We start from the raw sequence: 24,746 nt of genomic DNA, 5'->3' as shown, positions 1-24,746 counted from the left end.
CCGGCTCCACGCACGGGAACGCACACTCGGGGATCCAGACGTCTGTTTACACGCGCCACCCCTCGGCGGGCGGCGCTGCTCAGGCCCGTCCTTTCCCGCCCCTGGGACCCGGCTCCAACCCCACCCCGTATCTGTGCGGCGCCTGTTGGCCTGGTCAGCGCAGGGAGGCTGGGCTTGCGCGCGCCGCAGCTTCGGAGGTCGAGCTGGGCTGAGATTGCCGGCCGGCAGAGGCCGGCGGGGACGCGGTCGGGGCTATGCTGGGCAAGGATTACATGCTGGCCATCATTCTGGTCAACTGTGATGGTGTGCACGGGGTCCCGATGGGAGGATCGGGAGCTGAGGGGTAACGAGGGAGTTGACGGGGTATGTTTCGGGGTGAGGACCACGGGACAAATGAATCCTGGATTTTTGTGCTGCAAAGGACCTCCTGTACCTCCAGCCTAAGGATTGCCACCTTTGAGATGGAAGGAGGGTTCTGACCGTGTTATTCTGAATCCACTAATGTGCCTTTCCAGTCCCGTGTTTCCTCTCCCCGTTTGGTGTCTTGTAGATGACTTGTGGGGGGACCAGAGTCTTGAGGGAGAGCCAGGCCTGCCCCCTGGCTGGAGGAAGATACGCGATGCTGCAGGTACTTACTATTGGCACGTACCCAGTGGCAGCACCCAGTGGCAGCGCCCAACCTGGGAGACAGGAGATGCAGAGGACCTAGGCACGGTAGGTGGAGTGTGTTGGAGGGGGTCTGAACCCATGTGCGGATTTAAGCCTGCTGCTATACCGACCTAGCCCCCTCTCTACAGAGGACGGAAGGGATTTGGGGACTTCGGCCCCCCAAGGGGAGATCCTTCTCCAGCCTGGAGAGCTCACTGGACCGGAGGTAACAGGGATAGGCCAGGCAGAATGAAAGGCTTGGGGTTTCATGGCACTCAGAGTTGCAACTGGACCCACATTCTGCATTCAAGCCCAGGTTCTTGGCTCTTTCCCATTTCTTGAGTCTCAATAGTTTGAATTTTGTCCCTAGTTCTGTGCTCTGTATTTTGCTACATGTTTTTCCCTATTCTGGGTACTGACAAATCATGTTCTACATCTTGGCCCTTTCCGGAAGGGGGAGGGTTCCTGACCTGTGTTCTAGAGTCTCTTGTCTCAGTTTGGGGTTCTGGTCCACATTTTGTATCCTGTTCCTTATTTGTAACTTTTGTTCTATGTCCAGTATCCTGAATTTTTGCTCAGATTTTAAGCCACACTCTATGTTACATTTAATTAATATGTACTGGGCCCTCTCCCACTCTGGTTTTATACCTCAAGTATAAAACACACTGTGTTCTGCACACTGTGTTCTGGGTGTTATCCCACATCTCATGCCCATCAAGTAGTTGGAGCCTCACCACTGTCCCTTCTGTAGGAGGTGTGGTCCCCTTATGAGCTCTGTTCTGTTCCAGGAACTCTTTGTCCTGGTACGGTGAGGAATCCTACATCCAGAGCATGGAGCCAGGAGCTAAGGTAGTGTCTTGGGCCTGAGAGCCAGCCCAGGGAATGGTGGTGGCGGTGGCGGATTGTTTCCAGGGAAAGGTCAGGAGTGGTATTGGGCTGAGAAGAGGTGATCAAAGGTGAAGGGAGCAGGTACCAGAAGGTTTACATGTGTGGAACCTGTGATACCTCCCATCCTATTCCACCTTCTATTCCACTTCCACGTCTGCCTCTACTCACTCAGGATCTTCCTGTCCTTTCCCCCAACCCATCAGTGCTTTGCAGTCCGCTCCCTGGGTTGGGTAGAAGTACCCGAAGAGGATCTGGTACCAGGGAAGAGCAGTATTGCAGTCAATAACTGCATCCAGCAACTGGCCCAGACTCACAGCCGTAGCCGCAGCCAGCCCCCAGATGGTGCCTGGGGTGAGGTGAGCTGGCTGGCCCTTCAAGGGATTCAGCCCAGGGCCCAGCAGAGGTAGTTGTCGCCAAATTGCCTGTTCTCCATGGCAACCACCTTCATCTGAGCTCCAGACTGACCTTTCTTTGGCAGGGCCAGAACATGCTGATGATCCTGAAGAAGGATGCCATGAGCCTGGTGAATCCTCTGGACCATAGTCTGATACACTGCCAGCCTCTGGTGCACATCCGTGTGTGGGGTGTGGGCAGCTCCAAGGGCCGGTGAGGACCCCTACATCCCCCCAAGTGAGAGTTGCTCCTCCCTCCCTCCTGCAGGCTGTGATCCCCACTGATGCTGATCCTCTGTACTTGAACCCCTGGACACAGATCCTCTGACATGGACCCAAGCTCTGCCTCCCCTGCCTGGTCCAGCCCTGGTTGGGGAGGGTGGGCCCAGCTCAGCAGGGACGGATAGGGGAGAGCCTGAGAGACTGGGCTGATTCTCTCCTGTGCTCCCACATGCTTCCGGAACAGTGACAGGTAAGCGACAACCTGGTGCTTTGAGCCCCAACCCTGATCTCCCTGTTCCCTCCCCACCATATCCCTTGCCTGACTTTCCAGTCTGCTGCTGGCACTACAGGCCCCTGTGCCTACCCAGCCTCTACCCTACCCTGGTCACTGCCCCTGCCCCAGCCCCATCTCTGCCCCTGCCAGGGACTTCGCTTTTGTGGCTGGTGACAAAGACAGTTGTATGCTCAAGTGCCATGTGTTTCGCTGTGACGTCCCTGCCAAGGCCATTGCCAGTGCCCTGCATGGGCTCTGTGCCCAGGTAAGGGCCAAGAGTGGGGCAGGAAATGTGGGTAAGGAGCTGGGTCTGAAACTTCCAAGGTGGTTGGGTCAGGGAGGTATTGGCTCCCTTACTTCAGTTCCCCTTTCGCTGTATCTCATGCTAGTTGCATTGTGTTTCAGATCTTGTCAGAGCGAGTAGGTGTCAGTGAGGATTCTCCTTGCTCCCTAGACCCCATCTCCCCTGAGGACCTGCCACGGCAAGGTATGGGGAGGGAGGTGCTGCACTGCAGCAACAGGCTACTTTGGTGAAAGTTGGCATTGTTTAGTCCTGGTTGTTTAGTACTTCTTGGAGATGTGGGACTTCTGATGTGTGCAGGCATCCTAAGCTCTGAATTGGAAGAGCAAGCTTTATGGTTTTCCTTCTACTAGCTCCAGTTCTCTGAAGGGCGGAGAAAGGGGTCATTGAGAGAATGCCCAGGCCCACTTGCTATGTGTATGTTTCAGTGGAGCTGCTGGATGCGGTGAGCCAGGCTGCTCAGAAGTATGAGGCACTGTACATGGGGACCCTGCCAGTCACCAAAGCCATGGGTGAGGACTGAGCTGGCTGAGGGGGTAGGATGTATGAGGTGAGGGAGAGGGGGTAGGGAAGGATCTACCACCATTTCTCAGAGTACACCCATGGCCCCTGTCTGGTCTAGAATGTGCCACCCTTCCCAACTCAGGATTCTAAGCCCAGCCCCAGCTATTCTAATGCCATCTCTCTGAATCCCAAGTCAGTGAGATGGAGTAGACTCTCCCTGCAGATCCCTTCTTTCTTTATGTCTGGGAGACACCATGGTGGGCATGTCCCCCCAGGCATGGACGTGCTGAATGAGGCCATTGGTACTCTCACCAACCGGGGGGACCAGGATGCCTGGGTCCCTGCCATCCTCAGCGTGTCTGACTCTCTCATGACTGCACATCCCATTCAGGTACCAGAAGAAGGTGAAGTTGGGGGCTGTGGAGGGGTGGGAGGGATGCTGAGGGGTAATTGCTTGCTGTTGGGAAAGGTCAGTGAGTCCAGCCAGTGCCTGGTCCTCTACTGACTAGGCCTGGTGTGGGCAGGCAGAAGCTGGTGCAGAGGAGGAACCACTATGGCAGTGCCCTGTGCGCCTTGTGACCTTTATTGGTGTTGGCCGTGACCCACACACCTTTGGCCTCATCGCTGACCTGGGCCATCAGAGCTTTCAGTGTGCAGCCTTCTGGTGCCAGCCCCATGCAGGGGGGCTTTCCGAAGCTGTGCAGGCTGCTTGCATGGTGAGTCAGGGGCGGAAATGGGTGAGTGGGTTTGCCCTGCAGCTGCTGTACTGGTGATGGGCTCAAGACTGGCAGTTTCTCCAGAAATCACAAACCAGTGATCCCAGGGCTGACCATGGTAAACTACCCTTTTATTTTGCCCACAGGCTGTCTTTAATAAGTTTAAATTAGTTGCCAATAGTTAGAGCCAGGACATTTCATGTAATAATTGTTCTGGTACTGGGTCCACACATATAAATTTCAACATTCAGCTCTAATCATGTAGGGGCTGATCCTGGTAGGGTGGGCACTGTTTTTCCTGTTTGTCTCATTTAGGTTATTTCCTGGCATCTGTGGGCATTCGAGTGTGGGATGCCTGCACTTCATGAGTTCAGCTCACTCTTTCTTCAATAAATACAAGTGCCTACAGGGTACCAGGAAGCATACTTTGACTTTGACTGATACAGATGAAACAGGCTTTGCCCTCACAGAACACTTAGGTTAGACCAGAGACAGACCAGAAGGGGGTTGTATGCCACAGGATGTTGGGGCTGGCCGCTTAAGGGGCTCAGGAAGGCTGCCTGAAAGAGGTGATAGAAAGCTGACAGTTGAAGGTCTTAGGAGGAAGTTAGGCGAAGGGGAGTGGGACAGGTGTGCCAGATACAAGGAACCCCAGCTGTGAAGATGAGAGCAGTAGTTGTGGGTCAGGATATTTCAAAGAATCTAATATATCTGGAGTGCAAAGGGCAGAGGAGGAAAGTGAGAGATGGGGGCAGGAAGAACAGTAGACACCATGTCATGGAAGAACTTAGAGAATGTGGTGATGAGTTTATTTTGTCTCCAGTCACTTTGAGCCATCGAAGGGTTTTAAGCAATGAATTCACATTTGTGGATTAAGACACCACCTAAGGTACATGTGGATAAAAGATTCAGAAGACATGAGAAGAAATAGGACCATTTAGCACCCCCATTGAGTTCAAATGAAAGAAGACTGGGGCAGTTGGTGGGAATGAAGTTTGGGTTGTAGACCTTCTCCTTGACTAGGGAATCCACTTTGCCAGGAGGCAGTCTGCTCCCGTGAAAGCCGGAGAGGAGTCAGCATAATGGTAGGTATGGTTAAGAGCACAGGCTGGTCAGTCAGAAATAGGGATATGAATCCGAATTCTATCATTATTTTTGCCTAGCTGACGTTGGCATTCTCTTTGAACTTAAATTTTCTCATTTGCAAAATAGTAATAACACCTGATCAACAACTTTGGATTAAGTCAGAGTATAAAAATATTTAGCATAGTGTCCAGCCTTCCTTAAATGCTCTGTAAAGGTGAAGTTTTGTGTTTGTTACTGAACTACCTGGGAATGCTGTAAGGGCTCAAGATGGGGCCGACTACCAGCCTCATACTGGACTGAAGCCTTGGCCAGTTCCCTGTTCTGCAGAGGCTTTCAGGGAGTCCAGGGGCAGAAAGGAGCTGGATCTTCACATTCCCCTTTTCCCTAGGTTCAGTACCAGAAGTGTCTTGTGGCCTCTGCAGCTCGAGGCAAGGCCTGGGGTGCCCAGGCCCGGGCCCGCCTGCGGCTCAAGCGGACCAGCTCCGTGGACTCCCCAGGAGGTCCCCTGCCCCTCCCCCTGCTCAAAGGAGGGGTTGGGGGTGCAGGGGCAGCCCCTCGAAAACGGGGTGTCTTCTCTTTTCTTGATGCCTTCCGTCTGAAACCCTCTCTGCTCCATATGCCCTAAGTGAATCCAGGAGGACTGGGTAAGGAGGCTCTGGGTCCATGCCCAGCTCTATACCCTTTAATTTTCCAGGGGCCTGTAGCCTCTCTTTCCTTGAAACCTTGTCTGCCTGCCCTCTGGCTCTTGCCCACCCTCTGTTTATTGCCCAATTTATTGAATATTTATAGGGATGATTGAGAGGCCCTGCACCACAACCTCGGCCCCTGGCTGTCCTTTCCTTGGGTCCCTGTGTTCCTTGCCCCTGTCCAGCCCTGGACAGTTGGCTCTACCTCAGCAACACTTTATAGCAAAATCAATACAAATAAAAATCCCTCAGTGACCTCACTGGGTGTGAGTATATTGGGCCTGGGACAGGGTTGGGGGTTAACCCGCAGGAGGTGAGTGTCTGTGTCTGTGCTTGGTGTTGGTGGTTGTCTGTAATCACATGAGGGCATGGGTGTGACGGAAATCTGATTTCATTCATTCAACAACTGTATTTTCTGAGGTCTTCTGTGTGCTAGGCACTAAGTGAGTCAGTGGGATATAATAAAATACGGGTTCCACCTTCTGAGACTCAGAAAGGGAGACGAACAAGAGTTAAATAAGATAGAAGATAATATGTGGTACAACTAGGAAATCTCAGGGTTGTGGGAGCACCGCTGGGTTACTTAATCTGGCATTACTCGGCTTCCTGAAGAGTTGACGTCTGTGTCCTGAAGGAAAATGAATACTAGTTACCGAGCCTACAAAGTAGAAATGTGCAGGGCAGTGAACAGAGGTGAGGGCTAGAATGCCACCTAGCTAGATCACACAGGCACATTTGTGGGGCAGGAGCTTCTGGTGGTTTAAATTTGCTCCTGAGAGCAACTGTGACACAGAGATTGAACCTATGGGGGAATAGGGCTCCTAGAGACGCCTCTCGGAAAACAGCCCCCTTTGGTGCCTTGCGATGAGGGCCCCGATGCCTTATTAGCTGGAGATTTCGAGTTCCTTAGGGAGCTGGCGCAGTGTTCCCACACGGGCTCCCGGCATTTCTGAACTACAGTTCAACCTGGAGGGCTCCTGGCAACCCGCTGGCCCGGGGGACGCCCCAGTCCGGCCCGGTGTGCGGCCGCCCCGGAAGTGACGCGCTGCGCTGCTGACCTTGCGGAAGTGGAGATGGCGGAGCTGTACGTGAAGCCGGGTGAGCGCGGCCGGCGGGCTAGGGGCGCTGGGTTTCCCCCTGCCCAGGCCTGGGGCAGCAACTGCGCGGGGGGCGGGCCCTCCATCTCCCCCGGGCTCGCGTCATACGTCCCCTCATCTCCGCAGGCAACAAGGAGCGCGGCTGGAACGACCCGCCGCAGTTCTCCTACGGGCTGCAGACCCTGGCTGGTGGTCTCAAGCGCACGCCGCTCACCAAGAGGGTCGCCGCCTCCCAGGATGGCTCCCCCAGAGGTGCGTGGGGGCCCTTTGCGCGCAGACCAGCCGAGAATGGGCGGAACCAGGGATAAGCTTGGCCCGAGGGCCCATTTTGCTCTTCTGAGGTCTCCCTGAGAGCTTGAGCTCGGTGATGAGGCACAGGGCAGGCCCTTTTCCGAGTCCGTTCTTTACTGCCTAGGTCAATAAATAGTAAGTTTCAAAAAAAAAAAAAAATCTCTTTGCTTTCACCCTAGGGGGATCTCATCCGGACCTACAGCTTTTAATATAGTTTTTATGGTTTTCAAGTTTCCAACCTGTAGCTCTTCATGGAATACCATAGTGGTATAACCATTTGTCTCGTTCTGCATCGTCACTTGGTTATATAAGCATCCAGACTTAACGTGTTATTCATTCATTTAATCAGTGTTCTCTACTGAGCATCTCTGTGCCAAGCACTGCCTGAGGGCGAACAAGACAAAAAAAGGTTTCAGTTTTCATGGAGGCTATGCTTTGGCTTTGGAGATAGACAGATTTCACACACTGGAAACAGCTAGTGCAAAGGCTTTGAGAACAAGTTTGGCAAATTCAGAGACTGAAGGAATACCTAGTGGGTAGAGCACAATGGGCTAGATAAATTAAAATCTGAGAAGTAATTAAAATCTGAGTAGACACCAGACAGTGGGTTTTGTAAACCAGAAAAAGGAGTTTGTATTTTAATCTGTGTAAAGCTGGAAGCCGTTGAAAAGTTTAAATCCGAGGAGGGCCGCCTTTACTTCTGAGCATTTCCCATGCCAACAGGTGGGGCTATGGCCCTGAGATGTAGCTCTTTCAGTACCCCTATGTTATTCACACTCATAGCACTGCAGAGGAAGGACACAAACCAGGGTTTCTTCAACCTTGGCACGACTGACATTTTGGGTCAGATAATTCTTTGTGGTGAGGGACCACCCTGTACTTTCTAGGATGTTTTGTAGCATCCCTGGTTTCTACCCATTAGATGCCAGTAGCACTCACCCTGTGGTGACAGCCAAAAATGCCTCCAGACACTTGCCCTGAGTACAAAATCTCCCCAGGTTAAGAAACACTGACTGATGTACATCTTAAAAAAAAAAAAAAAAAAAAAAAAGAAAGAAAGAAAAAAGAAAAAGACCACTGTGTCTGCTGTGTGGAAAACTGGTTTTAGGAAAGAAGTGGAAAGACAAGTGGCTATTATGGAAACACGGGCAAGATTTAATTTGGACAAAAGTGGGAGTATAGAGATGGTAGGAATTGGATGGATATGGCATATGTTACTGAGGAAATCAGTAACATATAGGATATATGGATATAGGTGAGAGAAAGAGGAATCAATATAACTTAAGTTTTTTGCTTGAGGAACTGGCTGGTATTGTTCATAGATATGGGAAGGTGTAGGGTGGGGGGAATAGGGATTTTGGGGGAAGAGGGAAAGAAAGCTTTGTCTTAGTCATGTTAAATTTGGGCTGCTACTGTGAGGAGAGGTCTAGGCCAGAATTACAGAAATGAAACACAATCATATGGATGGTGTTTGATTTCATGGGCTTAAATAAGGTCACTTAAAAAGAATGTGTGGATAGAGGCCTAAAGAGGATCCAACACAGCCCCAAAGCTCTCTAGCATTTCCAGGTTGAGTAGAGAAGAAATTACTAAAGGGGCTTGAAAAATAGCCAGAGAAAAGAAGTAGGAAGACAACTGAAATTTAATCTGGGAGATAGAGTAAAATTTTGACTCAACCATGATGGATGACGATGAGAGGTCAGGTAGGATAGAGAAAAGGGACCACAGGATTTGTCAAACTAGATTGGACACTGGTGACCTGATAGAAGCAGTCTTTGGAATGATGAAAGTAGAAACCCAGCTGGAACAGACTGAGGAGGGAATGTGGGAAAAAAAGCAGACAGAACAACTATAGACTGGAGCTCATTCAAGAAATTCTGCTGTGAGGCAGAGAGAAATGAGACTGTGTCCAAGGACAGAATGAGAGGTAAGGGAGGATTGTTGTTTCTAAGATGGTGAACACTAGAGCATGTCTGTATGCCAATGGGCTGATTCTGTAGTGGGAGAAGTGGTGGTGCAGGAAAACAGAATAACTGCAGGAGGGAAGCCTAGAGAAGGCACGATGCCTGCATCAGTACAGCTGGAAAGATGGCCTCTGAGAGGAGCAGGAAACCTTCAACCGTTCATCTTTCAGAGGAGGAAGGAAAGTGGCCACAGGTACAGGTTAGTAGAACTGGTGGTGAGAAGATGAGAGAGTTGCTGTTTAACAACCTCTCTTTTCTCAGGGAAGTATGAGGCAGTGTTGGAAGTAGACTGCAGGGAAAGGAAAGGGGGAGAAGGTAGACAAATCGAGAGGGAAAATGTGAAAATGGTTGTGGTGAAGAATGGAAAAACAAGGCAAAGGATAGGAATTCCAGTGTTGGGTACCTTTTGAAATCTGTACCCATGGATTTCAAGTGTAACTCTCAAAAGCTCGGTTCTGTTTTTCCTTCCAGCAAGTGCAGGCAAGTTGGCTTTACCAGGAAAGTGGGACAATGGGAGGGGATAAGTGAGGGGAGAGTGTTTATAAGGGAGTGATTTTAATGTACCATGAAATCTAATTGATGGGGCTGGAAGGATAGGGGAGGTGGTCGGATTTTGGAGATGGCAGTGTTGTGAACAAGACAGAGAGGTGTGAGATGCTAAGGAAGGGGTGGGGAAAATCATCATTGGAGGTGAGGAGCTCAAGAAACCAAGAGGTCAAATATTAGATGAGTTAATCATCCACATAGATGTTGATGCCTAGAATTGATTTTTCTCTTCTAATTTTCTTTTTCCACAGTGCTTTCCACCACCCAATTACTAAAGGCAGAAACCAAGAGTCATCCTTGACGCCTCTCCCTCTCACTCCCAATCCATAAAGTCCTGTCGCTGCCTCCTAAATTAATCTAAAGCCACTTCATTTCCCCTCATCTGCTCTTTCCCTCTGGTCCATGGCAGCCTTCTCTTTACTGGTCTACTCCGTTAACCTCTCAACCATTGTACATGCCTCCATTCTTGACCTATTCTCATTCATCTTTCTTGGACCATACAGAGTGATTGTCTTAAACAAGACTAGTCACATCACCCCCTGTGATTTATAAACCTGCAGTGGCTTCCCATTACCATTAGCCCTCAAGACCAAACTCCTCCAAAGCTCTGTAGGGTCTGGACCCTTGCTTGCTTTTCCAGAGATTGCACATACTACTTTCTTCAGTGTTACTAATTTCCAGCCATCCAGGGCTGGTTTGTGTAACTTGAACAAATCAGGACTTTTCCTGCCTGTTAGACACTGCCCTTATCTCTGCCTGGTTCACTGTTCCTTCAACTCTTCCTGGATGCATGTACCTCATCCGTTAGTTCTTAACTTTGTGAGGACTTTGTTACACAGAAATCTAGCACCTGCACCTATATTATGTACACTGCAACCCTGTAAAGTTAAGTGCTGCTACCAGGATATCCCCATTTTACAGAAGAGGAATACAAGCTTAGGGGTTAAAGGTAACTTGCTAAATGCCACATAGTGGATGAGCAAGGACAAACTTAGAAGGCACCTCACAAGGCCTTCCTTGAACACTCAGTCTAAGTAGTTCCCTCTAGTATTCTTCTTTTATTACATCATGTTTTCTTTGTAGCATGCAGATCGGGAATTTGTGTGTGTGTGTGTGCATGCGTGTGCTTTCCTTTCTCTAGAATTTCTGCTCTGAGGTTAGGAACCTAATCTGTCTGGTTTAGTACTCTGTCTCTCGTGCTTTGCACATTGCCTCATGGTAGACTTCATAAATACTCATTTTTGAATGAATGAGTTGTCCCAGAGAGTAGCCTTCTAGAAGAGATGAAGTTATAGTTGAGCTTCTTACCTGTTTTAGCCATGTTTGCTTGATTCCACTTTCCCTTTTCAGTCCCCACCTCACAGACTTCTACGGGGCTCCCCCCAATGGGGCCTACACCTCCTGTGAGTAAGGCTCCCAGGCCCCCACCTGTGGGGAGTTGTCCTGCCTCCAGTGTGGAGCCAGCAAATTTCTCAGTCACCGAATCTGAAACTCTACTGGAAGACGTGCTCAAACCTTTGGAAGAGGCATTGGAGGATTGCCGCGGTCACACAAAGGTAATAAGCCTTGACACACTAGTGGGTGATAGAAGGACTGCCATCGACAGCCAGATGCAGTGTGGCTCCCAAGGGTAGACCCTCTAATCCTATCAGCATTGGCTTTTACCCAGTTCTGAGTTATGGACTCCCTTCAGAATCTGCTAAGGACTTACCAGAAAAATGAACACAGAATTTCAGGTGGGTTCACAGGATTTCCAAAGAAGTTAAGAGGCTGATAGGAACAAGAATTAAATTCATCTCCCATTAGTGATGATAACTTGATTTTCCTACCTCTAGGCCATTCAGAGGAGACCCTGCTGATTCTGTGCTCAGGGAGGGAGAGGGAAACCCTCTTTTTGGATCTATGGTATTTTCTTTGTTCTCTGGAGGCAAGGGATCTGAGGAGTCTAAAAGGAAAGTAACATAGTAAGTTTTACTTCTTTGGTGCTTAGTTTTCTTATTTGTAAAGGTGTACTACAGAATGAGTTTCTGAGGATCTGAGAAACTCCGGAAATTTAAAAATTCTAGCCATACATGCATTTCTCTTGGGAGGAGATCCCTAAGTTTTATGAGAATCTCAATGGGGCTTCTAACCAGATTAAGTGTGAAGTTCCCCGGGGCCTGAGAAAGCAGGTGCTTCCTATCTGGTGTTGCCTTTCCTCTGCCCCTGTTGGGCTGGCAGCACTGACTTGGAGGGGGCTTCCGTCTCTCAGAAGCAGGTATGTGATGACATCAGCCGACGCCTGGCTCTACTGCAGGAACAATGGGCTGGAGGGAAGCTGTCAGTACCTGTGAAGAAGAGGATGGCTCTGCTGGTGCAAGGTACGGGTAGGTCACTTGGTATGGCCTAGAGAACCCCCAATTTGTTGTGGATGGCTGAGCTGGAATAGATGCTGAGGTTCTGACTAGTTGGGAGGAGAGGAGTGGGAGCTAGTTCTTTTGCCCCAAGCTGCTTGTTTAGCCCTTTTCTTTCCTCAGAGCTTTCAGGTCACCAGTGGGAAGCAGCAGATGACATCCACCGCTCACTCATGGTTGACCATGTGACTGAGGTCAGTCAGTGGATGGTGGGAGTTAAAAGATTAATTGCGGAAAAGAGGAATCTGTCTTCAGAAGAAGAGGCCAATGAAGAAAAATCTACAGACACAGCTGAGGAGAACCAGATGGTACCAGGTGTCTAAGAGGTTCCATAATCTTATGGGATCCCTAGACTCACATCATTTCCTATGCCTTGGCAGAGAGGCCTGCTCTCTCTTGGCTCCCTCTTAACCACTTGGGAGACTGCCCCCTTGGGATCCTTGGCCTGATGCACCCACCTCTGGGGGAAGAGGTGCCACCTGGGCCATAGGAAGTCACTTGTTACCCATAACATACATTTCAATAAAAACATCTCTGTAGTGGGCCAGGGTAGGAGAGATGAGCCCTTTTTGTGCCAAACTGGTCCCCTATGGTGTCCTTGACTGCCCTGCTCCTTGTATACGCTGCGGACCTCTGTTCTTCCTTCTTTCATCATGAATGGCCCTGCTAGGCATGATCACTTGCTGCCATTTCCCCCCAAAATAGACTAAACACACATTCCTTGCTGGGCTGAGTATCCCTTTTTGGATGACTTCATTTCAGTATGAGAACAGAGGCTCCATAGCAGGGGAGATTTTTCCCTCAAGGAAAGGAGACTGCCTTATTTGTACTCTGTCACCCTTGAGATAGACAGTGCTACAGAGATTAGAACGTAGCTGCATACAATGAAGGAGAAAAAGAGCAGATTGCTGAGGTAGGGGATCATGGACTGTGACTTTTGGGGCCTCAATTTGGGCTTGAAAGTATCTTCTAACCCTCTGAGAACAATAGAGCCATGTGAAGGGGCTACAGAGGTTCAAATCATGCTGGTAAGGGAAGATAGAGGTTTTCAGTGTTGTAATAGGGGGCTGATCTTCAGAGGTGGGAGGCAGAAAAGGCATGGGGAGTGACTGGAGAAGGTGAAACCCTGGGGTAGTGCCTCTTTTTTCCCCGCTTTGGAATAGATAGGGAGAGGCCCAATTACAGGAAGGCTGCTTCCTGGAAAGGATGGAACAGCCCTTGGCTGGGGTCAGGCAATTGCTGTTGGGCGGCTCCTGTAGCCTGCCCCCATTGCCTGCGTCAGGCTCTGGAAGTGGGCCCAGTGACAGCTGGGAAGGGGCTGCTGATACTAACCAGGTCTGCTGGGGCGCTCAGCTGTGTGGCTGACATGGCAAGGTCAGTGATGAGGAGAACACTGGAGTCAAGGCATTTCTTTGAATGTTTACTAAGCAGTCAGACAGTGACATACTCCATCCCTCAGTCCCAGCCTCAGTCCCTGATGACGGAGGGCTGGGAGCTGGGAGGAGTACCTACAGACCAAAGGGAAAGTAGAGCTAAGGGCTTGGCAAGTTGCCCACTCCTATCCCTGGTCTAGCTGCTTCAGAATTAAGGGAGGCCTGAAACCAACAAGTCACTCCCTTCCAAATTAGATGAGGCCAACTGACGTTTGGAATACCCCAGGAAGAAGTGATGGCAGCAGCGGCATGAGGAATTCCTCTAACTCCACACGGGATCGTCTGCACTGGATCAGATGTCCATTTCAAATTGTGCGTCATCTGGAGAAAGAGAAGGCAGTCGGAATGGTTGCTGGGCTACAAGCTCAGCATCAGTCCAGAAGCCCCTCTCAGCATTAACCTCCCACTCTACTTCACAGGGGCATCTGGACTCCAGGCATTTCTTAATTTTAGGCCCTGCTTTCCTTACCGGGTATCTCTTCCTCTGTCTCCTTCTGCTCCTTCAGCTCCTCCAGCTTGGAGGGTGGGGCTGTTGGAGGAGTTGTGACCCCGGGAATCTGAGGGAGGCAGCAGGGGGGTGTCCGGGCAATGGGTGAGTTCTTGCACTCCAGCAGGAACTTTCGGTCGTAGATGATCCTGGTGCCTGTTGAGGGGTAGGGACTAGATAAGAGGCCAGAACTTGGGGATGGAGCTATCCGGGGTGCCACACACACAAGCCTTTTAGGAAATTGGGAGTCATATTACCCCATGTATTAAAGGGCTAGTACTCTGCAGCCTAGCCAGGATCTTAGCTGACTAGCCTTCACAGCACTTTAAGACTTCCAGGTCTAACCAAGATGTGGTTCAGTGCCATAAGGCAAGTGGGATGCCCAGGGGCTTTTGGTTTAGGATAGGTTCAGGTCACAGTTCTAAGAGGAGCACAAAACCTGGGAGACTTCAGGTGGTTCAGGCTGTTCCTGTCTGGCTCTGCTGGCTCTGGAAATTCTGGGCTTCGGTGGGGGTGGGGGCCTTATCCCTTCACGCAGTTGGATCAGGAAGCCAAATAACAATGTAAAAAGGCGTTTCACCCCTGCTACCACCTGGGTTCTGATACGTGCAGGGAAAGGCTGTGTTCCTCTGGACAGCTGCTTTCCCCATGAGACACAGGGACATACTGTTCTTATCCTGACCCCTCCCAAGTCCTATCAGGCCCTGTCCCAGCCTAGAGGAACTTGGCCCCAATTCTGTCCTCAAAGGGCCTTACCCTGTTCTTGCCCCTCCCTCCCCTCAGCCTCCACGTGGCAGGAAACCCTGGGTCGGGAGCCCAGCAGCTCAAGATCCCAGGCAGCCAGCCCGAAGATCCTGGCCCCAACTGCCTGAGCCCAGTTGAGCCCGGCTGTAGCTGCTTTGCAAGACCTGGTGCTTCCTGCTGAGGCCACGCTCAGCTGGGGCTTCGGCTCCTACTCCCCGGCGGCAAAGTTGGGAGGGGCGGGTGAGCAAGGCACATAGTCACCCGGAAGCTAGGCTCAAGGCCATGTTGCATCACTTTGAGGTTTCAGGGTACTGGGCTTCAGTTTCAAACATCTCTCAGCCCCTGCGGAAGCTACAACCTGCAGAAGGGCCTGCGAATGGAGTCCAAGACCTGCACCTCCAGCCCTCCCTCGAGTCGCACGCACGCGCTGGCCTGCCCAAAGCCCCCGGACCCCCCAGCCCGGCCCGCTGACCTCCTGGGGTAGTGGCGTATAGCGTGCCCCCAGGCGTGGTGCTGTAGCAGTCGGGCAGCCGGTCCCTGCCCCCGGGAATCGGGCAGCTCGTGGATGTGGACATAGCGAACGGGACAAGCAGGTAGGCAATCGGCTCGTGCAGAGGACGCGGAGTGCAGCTAAGTCTGAAGCGGACTCAGCGGACCACGTGCGGCCTCAGCAACAACACTAGGACGACGTCACGCCCGGGGCGGGCCACCAGCCGTCACTCAATCCGAGGGTCCCGCCCCACCCGGGAGAGCGAAAACCCGACGCGGAGAAAGCTGGAGAGCCTCAAACCCCAGGCACAAGCCTTCATTTCCTCCCAGCGCATCATTGGCGGGCCTGACGCTGCTGTAGCCACTCAGCTGTTTACTATTTACGGTTTGAGCTGGGCGCCGGGACCAGTGAGGTATGGCACACATTACTGCCACGTGTTCATTCATCCATTCCTCTCAACAGTTTTAGACAGTAAAGCACTATTATTAGCCACATTTTACAGGTGAGGAAACTAAAGCCCAGAGTGGTTAAGTCCCTGGTTCCGAGTCCTATCTTGTGGGAGGGGGAGCTGGGTTTCAGACCTGAGCGTATCTGATTCCAGAACCTGTGTCCTTCACAGCTGGTCACTGCCTCCCATCAGTCAACTACGGTATATAGGGTCAAAAGTGGCCCCATGGCCTGCTGCACAGCAAGAAGGGAAAGGTCAGGGAGGGAGAGTGGGCTTTTTGGAAGAAGTGATACCTGGACTGATTAAAGGATGAGTAACTGTCGGGCGACAGGAGAGGCCTGTCCTTTCATCTCGCTGCCACAGCTAACCTCAGGAAACTAAAAAAGGGCAGGGGGCTGGTGAGAAGAGCTTTGTCTTTAGCCCTCTGGAAAGGAAGATCAGAGAGGCTGGCCTTAGAAGATTTTTTGATGTAGGCACAGTGATAGGAAAGGAGGCGGGAGAGAGGTGGTGGAAGACTAAGTACTAAGCCTAGTGCCTACATATACTACAAATCTTGATTTGGGGCACCTCAGTTGGTTGAGCGTCTGACTTTCGCTCAGGTCATGATCTCATGGTTAGTGAGTTGCAGCCCCACCATTGGGCTCTGTGCTAATAATGTGGAGCCTGCTTTGAATTCTGTCTGCCCCTCCCCTGCTAGCACACACTCTCTCAAAATTAAATAAACACCACAGAAAATCTTGATTTGATCCACTTCTCTTCTGACTTCCTCAAAATCAGCATTACCACCTACCCCATTAAGTATGGACCACAGGACTTCCTGCATATGTCAGTATTAATGTTACTTCAGTTCTGGCTTCATCTGATTTTCCCTTAGCTCTGATTTTTACACTCATTAAAAAAAAGTTGTATTTTAGGGGTGGCTGCTGGCTGGGTGGCACAGTCAGTTAAGCATCGGACTTCAGCTCAGGTCATGATCTCAAGGTTCCTGAGTTTGAGCCCCTCGTTGGGCTCTGTGCTAACAGCTTAGAGCCTGGAGCCTGCTTCAGGTTCTGTCTCCCTCTCTCTCTGCCTCTCTCCTGCTTGTGCTCTGTCTCTGTCTCTCTCAAATATATATAAACATTTTTTTTAAGTTGTATTTTAATAACTCAGTGCTTCTCAAATTTTAATGTGCACCTAAGATTCTGGGTTTTTAATAAGATTCCAGGTGATGCGGTCCCTTAGGTCTGTAGGTCCTTAGAGTAACACTTCAGGTAGCAAGGATATGTATATTTTATTGTTTCCAAAATGTTCTCGAGTTTCTTACAAAGTGGTGTATGCCTAAAAGAAGTGTCTTGACAGTGCCGGAGGGTAAGGCTTGGGAGCAGATTGTGGGAAGCCGTCTATCAAAACTCAGCTTCTAAGTTGAGTGAGGTAAGTCTGGTTGGGGGAGAGAGGGATGGGCTGGAGGACAGTGAGACTGAAGGTGAAGATTCTAGCCTAGTGAAATGGAGTGGGCAGAAGAGCAGTGGCTGTAAGGATGGAGAGAAATGGACAGGAGGGGGGAAGATAAGATGATTGATTAAGGATGGAGTGAGGGTGAGGGAGCTAAGCTAGGGTAATTACCAATCTTCTGACTTGAGAGCCTTGGTAGTATAACAGGGAAAACATGAGATGCCTATCTTATATTGGGGAATGCATATTCTGTGTGGAATGCTGAGCTGGAACAGCACAGTAAGGAGCTAGATACATGGGTCTGAAGCTCAGGGGGAGAAATCTGGGCTAGTGATTCACATCTGGGTGGAGTGAAATCCAAGAGTGTGGGATAAGATCACCTGGACAGACGATACAGCCTACAAAGAGGCCTGAGCGCATCAACAACATTTATTTAAGGGGTAGTAGAGGAAGGGGATTCACCAAAAGAGACTGAGAAAGACCAGTGCAAGGAGGAGACCTAGAAGAGAAGTGTAAAATGTTTTCAAGAAGGATCAGTGTGGAAGTGAGGTCACCCTTCTGTTAATTTCTACTACAAAGCAATAGCAACAGCTAATACTACTGTAATACTACTGCTAGGAGCTTAATTTTGAGGTGCTGTGTGCTTTAAGGGCTGGGGAACTAGAGACAGGTTGTTGGCTTGAGAGAGAAAGTCAGATATATCATGCATGCAGAGTCTCAACACTGACTTCCCATTAGAATATGGGAGTTTAAAACTAACAAGCAGGGGCGCCTGGGTGGCTCAGTCAGTTGGGCATCTGACTTCAGCTCAGGTCATGATCTCACAGTTTGTGGGTTTGAGCCCCGCGTCGGGCTCTGTGCTGACAGCTCAGAGCCTGGAGCCTGTTTCGGATTCTGTGTCTCCCTCTTTCTCTGCCCCTCCCCTGTTCATGCTCTGTCTCTGTCTCAAGAATAAATAAACATTAAAAAAACAAAAAAACAACAAAAAACCCAAAACAAAACAAAAAAATAGAACAAGCAAAAAAGCCCTGCGCCCAGGCTCCAAGATGTGATTAAGCCTATAAGGGAGTATCAGGTCCCTGCTACCAGACAAAGTACTTTGGACTTATACGAATACCATGAGGATAAAACAGGAGGTAAAACATAATCACAAAATAGGTTGGCAATCTGATGGTAAGACTCATGATCCTGTTTTCCAAATCTGGTCTTGGAGCCCAGCCTTCTGTTCTTTATTGGAAGTGGTCTTAATACGTATAAGTCTGGGTACTTAAAACCATCTTTCTCTCATTTATTTGCTACAGGAGAAAGTAAAGGTGAAGAATCTGCCCGATGGCAAATGGTGACAAATGTTTAAGGATGAACAGAAAACAGTGTTATCAGAGCCCCTCACCCCAGGACAGGGTCCACTGGGAAGACGTCACAACCAGCAACACTTCTTGGTAGAAGAGATCTAGGACTGGTTAGAGAACAACATGTTCAGAAGCTGTTTTCCTACAGGCTTATTTGCCACTTCCTGGGTTTATAGTGTGGTCCAAAGGTCTTAAACAGTGGGACAGAACCAGGTTTACTAACTATTCCTTTTGGTTTGGCTTGAAACTATAATATGACTAGCCTTTCCCCTTCGAGAAGCTTTGAGGATGAGAGGAGGATTTGGCCAGAACCTACAAGAACAGATGAAAATTGTAGTTCTGAGTCCTGAGATTTCTTACCTCTGGTTGGGAGAGGCCACCATTGGCTGTCCAACTCTCTTCTTCGTTCTGGTTAGCTGAGGTGATAGGATTTCCCCTTTGAGAGCAGGGACTGAAGGAAGCAGACTGGCCTATAAAAGGGCAAGTCAGCACACTGTAGCCACAATAGGTTTAAAGGGTCTTAAAACATCAATGATTTTATTGGTGGTCGAATTTTATTACATTAAATACTACTTGCAATAAGTGGGTCCAGAAACCTTGATGATATAGTTTTACTCCTTGAAAGAGCTGTTATTCTCATTCTGATGGGGTTTGATCTATGCCTCAGCAGGACATTTCTTAATGATTTGAAGTCTCACTATGAATGTGCAAGGTTTTCTTCTGCCTCTGTTAAAATCTCAAAATCAGTACTGTTCCCCACAATAGCAGGCTTCTGATTCCATGTGAGAACCAGTGGTAGTGGCTCTCAAACCTCAGTAATGTAAACATTCTATTCGTTTCCAGTATTCCCATACCATATATCCATTTCACAAGAAAAAGAAGTGTTAGCACTGAGAGACACTTTTGAGTTCATTTACGTTCAATTTTATTTTTAGATGAGGAAAGTGAAGCCCAGAAATGAAAAAGGACTTGCCTAAGGTCATAGAGCTTCAAGCGGCAGAAATGAAAACAGAATTTAGGCCTCTCTTATTCCACTGCACCCATGCTGCCTCCCCCCAAATCCCTTGTATATTTTGAAAGTAATTAAATTCTTACCTGAGCTAGGTTTAATCCAAGGTTCAGGTTGGTAAAATAGCAGTAAAGTAATGCCAGGAAGAGGCAAGACAGAGGAAGAAGAGATTATAGCAGGCAAAATGGGTTGGGGAGGAGGGATCCAAATAGAAAAGAACGCAGTGCTGGTAGGAGGGCAGGGAGGAGGGTATCCTGAGTAACTACTACCAACTGCACAGCTCCTGTTTCTTCCTAATCCTCCTAGGGGTTTCTCATAATTGTCCCCTCTACTCATGGATTATAGTTCCTGACCTGAGATAAAATTTCTTATCCTGTTATACTCAAGGTGCAGAAGACAGGGTTAAGGGCTCTCCCAGATAATTCAAATGCATTGTAGATTGTTAAGATAGGAAAAACATTTTTGTCCCACTGAATAATTTACTTAATATTATCTGTCACTAGTATATGTTTCACCAAGAGTAGTTTCATTCATTTTACTATTAGGTGATTTTTGTTGTTGTTGTTAGTGGTAAATACAAATAGCAAGGTGTACAGGTGACCCAAGGGGTCTTTTGTCACCCTCAAGGTAAAGGCATCTCTTGAAAATACTTGATTTGGTTATCAAGCACTAAAAAAGCAGTAACTTCAACATGTGTGATACTTTTCAAATCCATTCAAAATAGAAAATAAGAAATGAGCTTAAAGACTCATATGTAAGATGATATGGAAAACGAAAGAATCAGGTTTGTCTAACACAGAACTTGGTGTGTCCCACTTAGTGGTGGCTTTAGGAGCCAGGGAGGTAAGATTAAGAACTCCTGTTGGTATGAAAGTTGAAAAGTGCTGCTTGTATGGTTCTGCTGCTAGTTATTTTAATTTAATTTTTTACATATTCTTCTTTGCCTTGACACATGTTTTGACTTCTCTATTGGCCTTACATTTTTTTGTTTTGTTTTGTTTTCTGGATTGCCTATCCATAAGACCAGGACACTCTACTATATTAAAACATGAATAAGTTGATGACTGTTCTTTTCAGAGGCTTGTTTTTCCTTCTCTATTGCATCAGATTCTTGGCATAGCCTATAGTTTGGCCAAAGCAATCCATTCTAGTGTTCCTGTGTTTAGCTTGTTAAACATATTGGCTCTTCATACTTGGGGCTGTGGAACTAAGTCCAGAATTAGTTACATATTTATAAACATTACTCTGCTGATTCAACAATACAACAGCATTACAGGAGGTATTCCCACCCACTCCTATGTCCCAACCCAAATAAAACATAAAACACTATAACAAAATAATCTTTAGATAAAAATCAGGAAGCACAAAAGGAACCTGAAGTTGATGATTTGGGTGTCCCTACGTTTGTTCAGTGTCACCTGATTGCAGTCCTATTGTTCTTATTGACACTTGTGATCCATAAAGAGCTAAACTTCGCAAAGGCCTATCTGCTAAAGTCAGGTAAGACACATTGCAGGGGCTTAAAACTTTCCCACTTACAAAATGATAGGGAAGAGAACGAGAAAACAAGGAATGTTTAACACAGAACAGGTAGGTAACTAATCTTCAAAATGCTTTTTCAAGGCAGTCTAAAAATGATCTCCAAGCATAAAATGTGAGATGCCTGTTAGAAGTAGAGTATTAACAACTTGGTTCAATAGGATTGTGGATTGGGTAATACCTGCATGACCACTGAAAGGATCACACCCCACTTCTAAACACTGTTCATCTTTTTATTGAATATTCTGGTAAATATTTCACATTAATACAGGCTACATTAAGTAGAGCCACTATATGACAAGAAATTTACTCAACTTTTTCCTTTTAAGTATGTAAACAATTGTACATGTATTTACCACCCTAAAAGGTTGAAACATGTAATCATCTAATTCTCTTCTGCATACAAGTAGCATTCAGTATGTTTAGCCAAAGCACTAAGTTCAAAATGGCTAAACTAACCAGAGAACATAATCAGGTGGATAGGAAATCACTTTGTTCTTATACAATGGGCAATCAAATTTCCATTGCTAAGCCTCAGAGAGAATTTCTTAGTTAGGCACATTAAAAAAAAAAAAAAAATCCCCAGGGTTCTTCCAAGGTCATAGGTTTCTCAAACAAGGCTAAAGAGTAAGACCTTCTAACTTAGTTGACATATTTGAGATGCATGTTTCCAATATGAGGAGCCCACGTGCCAGGCCAAATCTGAAAAGGGGGAGGAAAAATTGGAATTTCTAATTAGGAATCTTTAGACATTTACAAAATGAATATATAAATGCAATGGCAATTCACTGTTTGTGCCTAGGAAGAATACACATACATGAGATAAAATGTTTAGTAGCATCGTATAGATATCAAAAATCTTAATTCAGATGAAGGTGGTCGGATGTCATTTTGATATTTAGAATTTGTAATACCCAAAGAATTAAAAGAATGACATGTCAAAATAAAAGACCTTTAAGTCCATTTTACCTGCTGGGCATCAGTGCATTCAGTTGAATTTTGAATAACTTTTATCATAGGGTTCCAAGCAGGATCTGGGTTGTGAAGTCCATTAAACAAGGGTCCTCCGGGAACATCAGCAAGCTGAGGATGAGAGGGTATTATGGTGCCTCCATACATGGAAATTGGCAGACCCTATGATAGCAGAAAGAAAGGTTTAATCCTGAAGTGATTATAAAGGATGATTCCATTAATACCAGCTTAGTTCTTTCTAATTTCCCTTCCTCCACAGAACTACAGAGGATCCTTTAAATACAGCATCATATGGTATTGAGAAATCAAAAGTGATAACCTGAAATAGCAACACTTTTCAACAATAAGAAAAAAACCCAACCAATGAAATCCAATAGCAAATCATCAGGCAATTTCCCAACTTTGATGAACACAGATAATACCCTCAACTTCTCCGTATTTTAGTTTCACCAATGAGCTTGTGCTAAGAAGAAGAGGGAAACCCTACTTGGTTGCCTACAGCCACAGTCTGGCTTTAGGGCAGTCAGAAAGTTCTGATAGCAGACAACAGGGCATTGGGGAGCTCACAGCCAACTTTGTAGAGGGGCAGAGGCCTCTCTCAAAGCTGTGGCAGCAAAACCCAAAGCTGAGAAGTCTAAATGTCTCAGGTTTTTTGAGAGGAGGGAAGCATCCTCAGCATAGTTTGAGGACAAACTACTGTAGCCAACATAACTCACTTTTGAAATTGGGCAAAAGATCTGGCTAAGTCATGGAAACAAACTCATTACACCCAAAGGGAGAATTATTTCAGTATAAACTATTCCTTAACATTGGCTGGCAAAGTGTTAAACACGTTACAATGATGTTTGTTGACTCACTTTAGAAAAATCCAGAAAACTGCTTGCCATAGGTTGATGAAAAATGTTAGAGGGGGCTACCATTCCAGAATCATCTCTCTCCATTGGTTGATGCTGGGAGAATGTGCTTGGGTCTGACAACTGTTGATGCATTGGATGGTTTCCTATCACAGACTGTGACCAACCTGATAAGCCTTCTGGAAAGAAGAATTGAGGACAGGGTTTGATATTTATTTGGGTAAAATGACAAAATATTACTAATCTTTTTTTCACACTAAATTTTATCGAACTCTTTCCTATGAGAAGCTCAGTGCATGTTCATGACAATCTTTGCAAGCCAAAAAAACCAGTTCCTGGAAAACTGGGTGAAGTCCTTTGAATACCCCAAATACTCTACCTAGTCCTTCAAAAGAGTAAATGCTCTCTAGAAGAACTCAAATGATTATCCCATTCTATATTGGAAAGCTTAAGAGGGAAAGGAAATATGCATTGAATCTTTTATGTCTAATCTATACTTATTATTATTATACATATTATATTATTATGTATAAAGGAAACTAACATTCCAAACTCTGAAACTGAATTCTTCAAAGGTATATACACCCCTACTGATCATTAAGTGTAGGAACTAAGCTGTTTTGTTTTAAGGAACTAAGTTATCAGGGCAAAATCCCACAACTTACTTGAGCTATCCCTCCAGACAGAGGGCAAGGTAACTATACCTGACATAGCGTTGACACCAAATGACCAGATTCCACTGTGTCCAACAGGAGCGACAAAACTGGTCCCCACAGGGGCTTGTGCGACAGACCCTCCTTGCCGAATCCGGGCTAGTCTCTCTGTTCCAATGGGGGGAGGTATCTTTCGATCTTGACTGGCACTGCCTCCTTTTGGTTGGCCCAATGTAGGTGGGGCAGAGGTGGCTGAAAGAGGTGAAGATGATCCCGAAGAAACAGATGGAATAGGAGAGTCACCTGGTGGCAAAATATTTCTCTATTGTTTTATTACATTAAAAACTAATTATAAGAATATGAGAAACCTTGTTGGAAAGATCACAACACGGGTTCTGTAAAGAAAAATTTCATTTTATAAGATCATTCAAATGAAAATATGTAAGTTGTATGAATATTTTGTTACTTCTGTGTATAGTGAGTATAAACAAATAGTCTAAAATTTTTTTTCCAGATTGATGAAAAAGCTAGAAGGAAGGCCTAGAATAGGAATAGGAGTAATTCTTATTGTAGTTCTAAATAATCTTCTCAAAACATATATTGTACAATTATGTAAAACATAATTTTAAACTAACTCAAATGTGGCAATGTTTGTATAGTAACTAGCATATTGTCTGGAAAAAAGCTGGTGGCCCTCTATACTTGGCTGTTTTCTTTTGTGTCTTTCCACAACCCTTTTTCCTCCATAAGGAAGAAAGGTTAATGTTAGCAAATATCTTGGATTTAATTCATGACTTGGTTTCTTACTGGGATTCTCAGGTCATGGTGGTAATTTTCCTTGTCAAAAGGGCCAATACTCATTGACTATGTCATGATGCTCATTAAAAAATTGAATCCTGTTCAAGTACCATTAGAACTTCATCTGTTCTGAATGTTGCAATAACTAAGAATAAAGGAATACTGTCCCTTATAAATGGCACTATCATATGGTTTCTAAAATATAAAAATAAACTAAGAAATCATACCAAACTGAATAGATACATGAATTGACTTCTTTGCAGACTTAAGAAATTATTTTGCAATACTATCCTCAAAGGGTCCTTCCTTTTATAAAACTACTTGTAGTACTTCTTCTCTTGATTCTTGACCCTTCTCCAGTTTTTTATCCCACAAATGACTGATAATTTTTGACATGACTGCAGTACAAACCTTTGGTATCTGCATACCATCATACCATTGACTTTAGTTTACTAAACTTTAGTTTACTGAAGTTACTATGCAGAGTTCCCTGAGACAAATGGTTAATAACTTATTCAAGACTCTTTGGGA

General features: G+C 47.0%; 4 protein-coding genes and 1 long non-coding RNA gene across 12 annotated transcripts in view; 3 read left to right on the top strand and 2 right to left on the bottom strand.

Moving 5' to 3' along the window:
• Positions 1–31: 31 nt before the first annotated feature.
• Positions 32–5,977, top strand: APBB3 (amyloid beta precursor protein binding family B member 3). 4 transcript variants are annotated; one of them, XM_045060026.1, is made up of 14 exons: positions 32–303; positions 551–714; positions 798–874; positions 1,437–1,497; positions 1,740–1,892; positions 2,015–2,142; positions 2,395–2,400; positions 2,575–2,689; positions 2,830–2,911; positions 3,154–3,237; positions 3,505–3,620; positions 3,739–3,945; positions 4,986–5,030; positions 5,420–5,977. In XM_045060026.1, the coding sequence occupies exons 1-14, from the start codon at positions 255–257 to the stop codon at positions 5,654–5,656; spliced, it is 1,524 nt and encodes a 507-aa protein (XP_044915961.1). In that variant the 5' UTR covers positions 32–254; the 3' UTR covers positions 5,657–5,977. The 4 variants fall into 4 exon arrangements, with proteins under 4 accessions (XP_044915961.1, XP_011280810.1, XP_003980886.1 ...); XM_011282508.4 differs by lacking the exon at positions 4,986–5,030 and having other exon boundaries at positions 3,754–3,945; XM_003980837.6 differs by lacking the exons at positions 2,395–2,400; positions 4,986–5,030 and having other exon boundaries at positions 3,754–3,945.
• Positions 5,536–12,555, top strand: SRA1 (steroid receptor RNA activator 1). 2 transcript variants are annotated; one of them, XM_045060054.1, is made up of 6 exons: positions 5,536–5,675; positions 6,678–6,815; positions 6,941–7,066; positions 10,966–11,171; positions 11,867–11,975; positions 12,132–12,555. In XM_045060054.1, the coding sequence occupies exons 2-6, from the start codon at positions 6,791–6,793 to the stop codon at positions 12,329–12,331; spliced, it is 666 nt and encodes a 221-aa protein (XP_044915989.1). In that variant the 5' UTR covers positions 5,536–5,675; positions 6,678–6,790; the 3' UTR covers positions 12,332–12,555. The 2 variants fall into 2 exon arrangements, with proteins under 2 accessions (XP_044915989.1, XP_044915983.1); XM_045060048.1 differs by lacking the exons at positions 5,536–5,675; positions 6,678–6,815 and adding an exon at positions 9,867–10,564.
• Positions 12,556–13,407: 852 nt separating this feature from the next.
• EIF4EBP3 (eukaryotic translation initiation factor 4E binding protein 3) lies at positions 13,408–16,549 on the bottom strand. The gene is made up of 3 exons (XM_003980835.5): positions 15,145–16,549; positions 13,911–14,084; positions 13,408–13,762 (listed from the first exon to the last, which is right to left on the bottom strand). The coding sequence occupies exons 1-3, from the start codon at positions 15,245–15,247 to the stop codon at positions 13,734–13,736; spliced, it is 306 nt and encodes a 101-aa protein (XP_003980884.1). The 5' UTR covers positions 15,248–16,549; the 3' UTR covers positions 13,408–13,733.
• A 109-nt stretch (positions 16,550–16,658) lies between these two features.
• On the top strand, positions 16,659–21,536 carry LOC123386110. Its single transcript, XR_006599685.1, has 2 exons — positions 16,659–17,020; positions 18,343–21,536. It is a non-coding gene; the product is annotated as an uncharacterized LOC123386110 (long non-coding RNA).
• Positions 21,158–24,746, bottom strand: part of LOC101093912 (ankyrin repeat and KH domain-containing protein 1) — a 132,685-nt gene continuing 129,096 nt past the window's right edge. For 2 of the 4 annotated variants that reach the window (XM_006927658.3, XM_006927659.3), the window contains 4 exons: positions 23,469–23,720; positions 22,768–22,943; positions 21,908–22,072; positions 21,158–21,640 (listed from right to left, as the gene is read on the bottom strand). In XM_006927658.3, the coding sequence (XP_006927720.1) occupies positions 21,581–21,640; positions 21,908–22,072; positions 22,768–22,943; positions 23,469–23,720 (653 nt within the window). In that variant the 3' untranslated portion in view covers positions 21,158–21,580. The remainder of the gene's footprint in view (positions 21,641–21,907; positions 22,073–22,767; positions 22,944–23,468; positions 23,721–24,746) is intronic. The other 2 variants (XM_045059953.1, XM_003980831.4) reach the window with 2 other exon arrangements.

Source organism: Felis catus, chromosome A1 (genome assembly GCF_018350175.1).
Source record: "Felis catus isolate Fca126 chromosome A1, F.catus_Fca126_mat1.0, whole genome shotgun sequence".
In the NCBI taxonomy this organism is placed as follows: domain Eukaryota; kingdom Metazoa; phylum Chordata; class Mammalia; order Carnivora; family Felidae; genus Felis; species Felis catus.
Note: the sequence above shows the minus strand (reverse complement) of the source record. Positions and strands in the feature narration are given on the sequence as shown.